Source organism: Glandiceps talaboti, chromosome 16 (assembly GCF_964340395.1).
Source record: "Glandiceps talaboti chromosome 16, keGlaTala1.1, whole genome shotgun sequence".
NCBI classification, from domain to species: domain Eukaryota; kingdom Metazoa; phylum Hemichordata; class Enteropneusta; family Spengelidae; genus Glandiceps; species Glandiceps talaboti.
The window spans coordinates 2,430,916-2,439,157 of NC_135564.1; the positions used below are offsets into that span (position 1 = coordinate 2,430,916).

The window sequence follows — 8,242 nt, forward strand, 5'->3', positions numbered from 1 at the left end:
TTTGTGTTAATAAACATTTCACTTTTTGTATGTAAAATGATCCATTTGTATTTTATTAGATGTGTGTGTGTGTGTGTGTGTGTGTCTGTGTCTCTGTGTGTGTCTGTCTCAGTGTGTGTGTGTGTGTGTGTGTGATAATCTAAGCCCACAGTACATGAAAAACTTAAGTCAACTATACACATGTTGGGTGTCAGAGCATCACCCACAACTATATTAAACACTTTTATACTCACACATGTTTTGAGTTTAAAAAAACTATTGACTCTGTGTTGATATCAGTACATATATATAGTGCTGGATGAAAATATGCAAATGTCAGAATTGAGGCCACTTTAAACAACTATTACTTTCTGCTGGCCACACATTTATAGAGTTGTACATAACAAAAAGTATTTGTTGGCAAATGAGTAGTGTTTTAATGCATTGGATTTTAAGTTGCCCATCACATAAGATAGTAAAATGATACATTTCAAAGAAATCTTAGAACACACTACAACATGCAACTTCTCAAATCTCTACAAATGTGATTAATTTAGTGTAGGTTATACATGTAAAAAGGCATTAAAGAATAGATAATTGGTATAGTTTTGTGTGAACTAGGTTGTCATGGCAATTATGCGTCATATATTTCATGCAACTTGATAAATATAACCAAAGAGTAAAAAGAGGATTCACTAATTTGTGTAGTCTGCAATAGAGAATCAAAATTTATAAAAGGCAACATTTGCTTGTCGTACTCCTCATATGACAAGTCTGGAAAATCACATGACTGTAGACAAAACCTGACAGGAAAGGGGCAGCGCCATGAATAAGCCAATCATATAAGTCTCAGTTCAGCTGAATACATTGTCAATTTGTGCACAAAGAAGTGTTGAAAACAAGTTGCTGTGTCCAAACTCAGAACTGTCATTACTCTTCTTAACATTCAGATCACTGCTACTTTTCTAGGCTGTCTGTAATCACAGTGTCACCAGGTCTACTATCACCCTTTGAGAAAACAAGTGAAAATATTTAATTAAAAAAATATAAGTAATACGGCCTATTGCACTCTAGCCTACACGTACACTCGAAGGACAAGTGCTACCACTCTATATGCTATCCTAACTGACATTTTGATTTTGAATTTCACCGTCATTCCTCGTCTTTGATGATAGCTGTGTCCCACTGGTCTAGAATGGCATTCCTGTATAGATCATTATTGGTCGAATACATAATAAGACATATTTAAATCGTGCCATCAGTTCATGCTGAATGCACAATTAGGTGTCGTGATGGAAATGCGACCTCACTCTAATTACATACGTTGTATTCTATTCAACTGTCACTAATATTTTGCACACATTATGTGTGTGGCTTCTAAACCAGTGGAACACAGCTATGATTGTAGATGAGAAAAAGACAGCGAAATTCAAAATCAAAATATCAGTTAGGATAGCAAATAGAGTGGTTACATAGTGCTAGTTGTTCAAGTCTGGGTGTAGGCTAATTAAACTCAGCTCAATTGCACCTCTTCAGTCTAGACATTATCTGTTGGCTTGTGAATCTGGAGATCTCTTTCAACATGTACTGAATTCAGCATAATTTAGCACATCATTCCATGCAAAAGGAGTGTTCAGTTTTGAGGGCTGAGCAGTCGCTAGAAAGTTGTTATGTGTTCTATTGAAATAGACTTTTACCCCCTGTGAGCCCTTCTCAAAACAAACCATACCCTCAACAAACAAACAAATGGCAAAATGGCATGGAGCACAACTGTACATTTATTGCCTATCCAGACCTGTTGTTACCTTTACAATATATGCCATCTTTGGCTGTTGGTATGGGCATGGTCTTGTTGCTATGCATATTCACATTCACTCTTTGGATGTTTATCCACTTGCCTAACCGTCCCTTTTGTTATCTTTGCAATAGACACCATCATTTGACTGTTGCTATATTGGCGTGGTCTTGTTGCTGTGGATATCTGTATACATTTTTGAATGTTTACTCAATTGCCTACTAGATAATGTTATTTTTCCTAAATATACTGGCATTTGGTTGTTGCTAAGGGTATGGTCAGGGTTGCCAGGGTCAATTGTGTCAAAATGTTTAGAAAATCTGCAGAATAACAGTTGTAGAAACATCTCGCCAAATTTCAGGCCCATCGACCAAGTACGTTTTGAGATATAAGTTTCTCACTAAAATTCACATTTTTACAGCTATAAATGTGCATATCACTGATGAAATCATCACATGCTTAATAGTTAGTTTACACATCCCCAAATGCATGATCCATCGCCATTAAATTTCAGCCGAAATAGCCAATTTTTTAAATTAAAGATCTCGACAAAAAGTCACAATTTTAGACGTAAATGTTAATATCACTTACAGAATTGCCATGTCATGAACAATTATTAATCTATACACCCCTAAGAACATTCCTACCAAATTTCATGCCAATCTGGCCAGTAGTTTTGTAAAAGTGATGGCCCTCCTTTGAACACTAAATTGAGGTGATCCCCTCAGATATGTCACCACCCCCTCACCCATAAAAAAGTGAACGCACCCTAAATTTTATACCAATTACATTATCACGTCCATTCACACTGGAAGGTGGAGTTTGGTCGCTGTTTCGGTCATCAGTGCCTGTCAAGGTGTGAAAGATTACTACTGACAACATGCACTGTTAATTGAAATTTATTCATTTGATACTATGTCTACACAGCATGTATTTGTGTGCTAGAATTCCTGGTTCCACTATTCATGGTTAGTGATGGTTAGTTTTACAAACCAACGACTAGTCTCTAGTCTATAAACACTGGCAAGATATGACTGACTTTTATAGTTAGCAATGTCAAGGGATGCAAATTTGAAAGCACTGTTGAATACCCCATCTTTCAAAAACCGTGAATCGGACCAATGCGACCCCCCAGCCCCAACCACGAGACTGACCAGCATTTCCTTTTTGTCCTTTATCTCCAGTATAACCTTGATAACCCATGGCTCCTTTTTGTCCTTTACTTCCAGTATAACCTTGATAACCCTTGGCTCCTTTTTGTCCTTTACTTCCTCTATATCCTTGTGGACCAACATTTCCTATATAACCCTTGATTCCTTTCTGCCCTTTACTTCCTTGCCATCCTCGTGGACCAATCTGGCCAATATTTCCAGTATCGCCCTTGATTCCTTTCAGTCCTCTATTTCCTGGAAGTCCTTGTGGACCAGTGGGACCAACATTTCCTGTAATACCCATGATTCCTCTCTGTCCTTTGATTCCTGGATGTCCTTGTGGTCCATTTGGGCCAGCATTTCCTAGGTCTCCTTTAACCCCTTGAATACCAGGTTGTCCAGTGGGGCCTGCATTTCCAGTATTACCCATGGCTCCTTTCTGTCCTGTATATCCTGGCAGTCCTCGTGGACCAATATGGCCATCATTTCCAATTTCTCCTTTATCACCTTTAACTCCTTGAATACCTATTTGACCAGTGGGACCAACACTTCCTGTGTTACCCATGATTCCTTTCTGTCCTTTGTTTCCCTGGAGTCCTTGGGGACCAGTGAGGCCAACATTTCCTGTGTTACCCATGATTCCTTTCTGTCCTTTGTTTCCCTGGAGTCCTTGGGGACCAGTGGGGCCAACACTTCCTGTGTTACCCATGATTCCTTTCTGTCCTTTGTTTCCCTGGAGTCCTTGGGGACCAGAGAGGCCAACATTTCCTGTGTTACCTATGATTCCTTTCTGACCTTTGTTTCCAGGAAATCCTTGGGGGCCAGTGGGACCAACACTTCCTGTGTTACCCATGATTCCTTTCTGTCCTTTGTTTCCCTGGAGTCCCTGGGGACCAGAGAGGCCAACACTTCCTGTGTTACCTATGATTCCTTTCTGACCTTTGTTTCCAGGAAATCCTTGGGGGCCATTGGGACCAACATTTCCTGTGTTACCCATGATTCCTTTCTGTCCTTTGTCTCCCTGGAGTCCTTGGGGACCAGAGAGGCCAACACTCCCTGTGTTACCTATGATTCCTTTCTGTCCTTTGTTTCCAGGAAATCCTTGGGGACCAGTGGGGCCAACATTTCCTGTGTTACCCATGACTCCTTTCTGTCCTTTATTTCCTGGAAGTCCTTGTGGACCTAGATGGCCATTGTTTCCTATTTCTCCTTTATCACCTTTGACCCCTTGCATACCAGTTCGACCAGTGGAACCAACACTTCCCTTTAACCCCATGATTCCTTTTTGCCCTTTACTTCCCGACGGTCCTTGCTCACCAGCATTTCCTGATTCTCCGTTGTCACCTTTTACTCCTTGATTACCAGTTTGACCTTTTTGACCTTTACTACCAGGTGATCCAACTAGACCTATGGGACCATCATTTCCCATATCTCCCTTGTTTCCTTTCACCCCGTGGGTACCTTCTTGACCTGGAACACCTGTATTTCCTCTGGACCCTTGTTGTCCTTTCTGCCCCACTGCTCCAGGAGCACCTGATAAATAAAGAACAATTTATTTAATACAAATATAAAAGTAAATATTAATAATCTGATCTATATTGCATTTCACTTTTTAACTTTGGATTAACTTAAATAATGGTAGAGTAAATAGTATTAAAAACCATGTCAGTATATTCTCTTTTTTTGTGGTCCATCATATTAGAGGTATTTTCCAGTAATTAAATTGGTGAGGGCCAGGGGAATTATGGGGAAGTCATATATCTTAATTTGACGTATTGTATTATTTAACTTTTAGGGAGCCTTCAGTAATAACAGGGGGCCGGGGTATGGGTGGGGGTAACCTTTTACAAATCTGTTCTCTCAGGAGGGAAAACCATGTTTTACTTTGTCTCATTATATTGTCTAATTTTACACTTTTTGAGGAGGGGAGATTTGACATCCCACTGCTGTCACATCAGTAGGGGATAGGGTTAGAATTAGGGGTAGGGTTAGAATTAGGTAACGTAATATCAGCTCATGTCACTGCTGACAATGTTGTAGTGAATTAATTGTCAGGTGTGATGTGAGGAGAGAAGTCACAGTGGGGTTCACATGAGTATTAACCAGGTTTAAACTGAATTCTTCCCATAAAGGCACAAACATAGATTTTTTAGGCCTACCCACATTGTTGGAATGCAAAATTCTGAGTTATAGCTATCATACATGATGTAAATCTATGAAAGTTAAAGCTTCCAAAGTTACATATTGCCTGATTATTAAAATAATATTAATTATGCAAATTAACCATTTAGCTTATAAGTTACACGAAGCTGTAAATGACTCATGCACTTCTTAACCACCAATACTTGTACTAAATTATCTGAAGTTTGCATTCTTAAAATACAACCTAATTACCGAAAATCATTAATTATGCAAATTAATCATTAGAATCAAAGATTATACCAACATGCTGGAGAATATATGTGTGCTTTCTGATGGTTGATGTGTGTGCCAAGTTATTTTGAATTTGAAACATGCATTCCAAAGATATAGCTTTAAATATTCAAATTACTCATTAAAAGTGAAAGCTATGTCAAAAAACTTCATAGGACATGTGTGCATTGTTATGGTTGATATATGTATAACATTATAGGAAATTGGAAGCTTGCATTTTTAAGATAAAGCCTAATCATGCTAATTACCAAAAAACATTAGTTATGAAAATTATTCATTATAGCTGTAAGCTAAATCAACAAATTTTATAGGACATGTGCGCTTTGTTCTGGTTAATGTATGTACTAAATTACATTAGTTTAACTTTTTACCGAAAAAATTAATATTAGTTACTGCAATAAGTGTATAATTTGTCATGTACCTTTTATAATAATGATATTAAACCATGTGGTATGCCGGGCCTAAGTACTAGTTCTAAAGCAACTAGCCGTGCGGAAGAAATAAATAAGAGCAAGAACACTGAGAAGTTGGTCGTGTACATCATAATGTTGTTGAACAACTAGCTGAACAAACTTCAATTTTTTAGTGAAATATAATTACATTTGACATTTTTAGTGTAGTATAGTATAATACATTTTATTTGGCACAAAACTGCATTTGAAAATCGGAGAAAAAAATAGAAATACAACAAAACAAGAAATACAATAAATAAAAAACAACAAACCTTTTTCTCCTCTGATAACACGGTAGATGCCTGGTGTTATTACATGACTTTGTAATGTTGTTGGCTGTGCCACCAGAAGAACATGACAACCAGTAATGATGAAAAAAATTACAATTACACCTGTCATCGCTGCAGATGACGACTCCAGTTTTACGAAATGGGAGCTCAGGCATTCAGTGACAACCACAAGAGATAAGGCAAAATGCGGAAATGCTTATTCATATGTCAAAACATTTATCTGTGACACAGATCTGATTATCATAATTATCGAAACTATCACCCCCAAGATAGTTATTGATATTATTATTATAGTCTTTAATTCGGACAACAACGTCCATATAAATATATGTTACAGAAAAGCTACATGACTGATGTTCTTAAATATAAGAATCTTAACATATAAATTAAACAAAAAGTTATTAAATATCAAACGAAATCCATCAATCGACGTATAGCAAACCTCTGTTTAGTGACAGAGTAGTCGCTGCTGTCATTGTATTCTGAATCAACATATAATTACGCAATTTTGCAATAGCTGATTATAGTCCGCCCCAAGATCCATGTATGTATGTATGTATGTATGTATGTATGTATGTATGTATGTATGTATGTATGTATGTATGTATGTATGTATGTATGTATGTATGTATGTATGTGTGTGTATGTATGTATGTATGTATGTATGTATGTATGTATGTGTGTATGTGTGTATGTGTGTATGTGTGTATTTGTGTATGTATGTATGTATGTGTGTATGTATGTGTGTATGTATGTGTGTATGTATGTATGTATGTATGTATGTATGTATGTATGTATGTATGTATGTTCCACCATAAAAATCATATTAAATCAAATTAAATCACCAATTACACGATATTTGTTGGGCTGCTCCAAGGTGCTAAAGTGCGCAAGCATTCTATAGAAAAGGAATACAAAAGCATAAAAATATTTCACATATGTTGTACAAAGTTGGTTTCATATATTGTACGTAGTTCATTCCAATCGAAAGGATTCGATGTTTCGAAAAATAACGATGTTTCCATGATCTCTCGATATATGAACTTGTTGATTTATAGTGGAATGTATGACTGGTAATTTTCGTAGTGGTTATAAAGACAAAGGGAAACGAAACTTTATCTTTTATTTTCAAATTTATAGTTTTTATGTATGTAAAATAATATTGAGAAGTAACATAAATATCGCATTGCAATTGTTGCAATATAATTACAATAACGACCCAGTTCTGGTGTAAAAACTGACATAACATTTTATCACTACGGACAGTCTCACAGTTTCAAATGTCCTTGTCATACATGTATTTATTCTTTTAAAAAGTGTGCACCGTGGGAGGGGATCAGGACACTCCTCTCACACCCTCCCCACCAGCGACCACGGTGATGCTATTTCTCCTCCAAATTTAGATTGAAAGAGAAAGCCCTGCTGACTAAGTATTTCCATGTATTGGTTGCAGCCCATGAATTCTCTCCCTACAAAGCCCACATCTATTCAAGTGGTAAAGAAATGTGTATGGATGCTCAAGTCGATTGCAATTGCATATCTCCAGAATGTAGGAGAGTGTACCATATACCATATAATTGAACATGTAAAATCTCTGTGTAGCTTTGGGCGGGGGGGGGGGGGCTAAGAAAATTCTGGGGTTCATTTCGGGGGCCGTTTTTATGGGGTATAACATTTTTTGAGAGCCCGAGGGGTGGGGTACTGCGAAAAATACTGCTCGGGCCCTTAGTCACTACGGAAAGAAACGGGAAGTCCTTTGACATACAGGGAAGTTGTTTAAGTTTTGAAGAGGTCGTGTATGCTTGCTAGCTTTTATAACCTAATGATTGGCAGTCACCAAATTGCATATTGACATGAAGTGACTGAAATAAGATTTCTTGGTACAAAGGCTGCTAAATATTAGTTGGGAACATTTTATAGTATGTTCATACATAATACGTTACAACAGTTAATCATACTATTATGACTATTTTCATAATTTTGGGACAGTGTCAAAATCTCTAAATGGTCATCATTCTTAGAGTTTCAAATTACTCAAATTCCATACACTCCTTAAGATTTATATTTCCTAATTTTCTTAGAATTGACGTGTAAAGAGGAACAATGATGACGTATATGTGATATATTACACCAAAACAAAAC

The 8,242-nt window shown here is 37.0% G+C and overlaps 1 protein-coding gene across 2 annotated transcripts; it reads right to left on the reverse strand.

Moving 5' to 3' along the window:
- Window positions 1-149: 149 nt before the first annotated feature.
- On the reverse strand, window positions 150-6,287 carry LOC144447048 (uncharacterized). 2 transcript variants are annotated; one of them, XM_078136926.1, is made up of 3 exons: window positions 6,083-6,287; window positions 2,929-4,458; window positions 156-987 (listed from the first exon to the last, which is right to left on the reverse strand). In XM_078136926.1, the coding sequence occupies exons 1-3, from the start codon at window positions 6,207-6,209 to the stop codon at window positions 983-985; spliced, it is 1,662 nt and encodes a 553-aa protein (XP_077993052.1). In that variant the 5' UTR covers window positions 6,210-6,287; the 3' UTR covers window positions 156-982. The 2 variants fall into 2 exon arrangements, with proteins under 2 accessions (XP_077993051.1, XP_077993052.1); XM_078136925.1 differs by having other exon boundaries at window positions 150-4,458.
- Window positions 6,288-8,242: the final 1,955 nt, after the last annotated feature.

Bases quoted from the DNA above. Each gene is read 5' to 3' on its own strand.
- LOC144447048 (XM_078136925.1), bottom strand. From the start codon at position 6,209: ATGACAGGTGTAATTGTAATTTTTTTCATCATTACTGGTTGTCATGTT. The intron at 4,459-6,082 runs GTTTGTTGTTTT...TTTATTTATCAG, and splicing joins TGTTATCAGAGGAGAAAAAG to GTGCTCCTGGAGCAGTGGGG.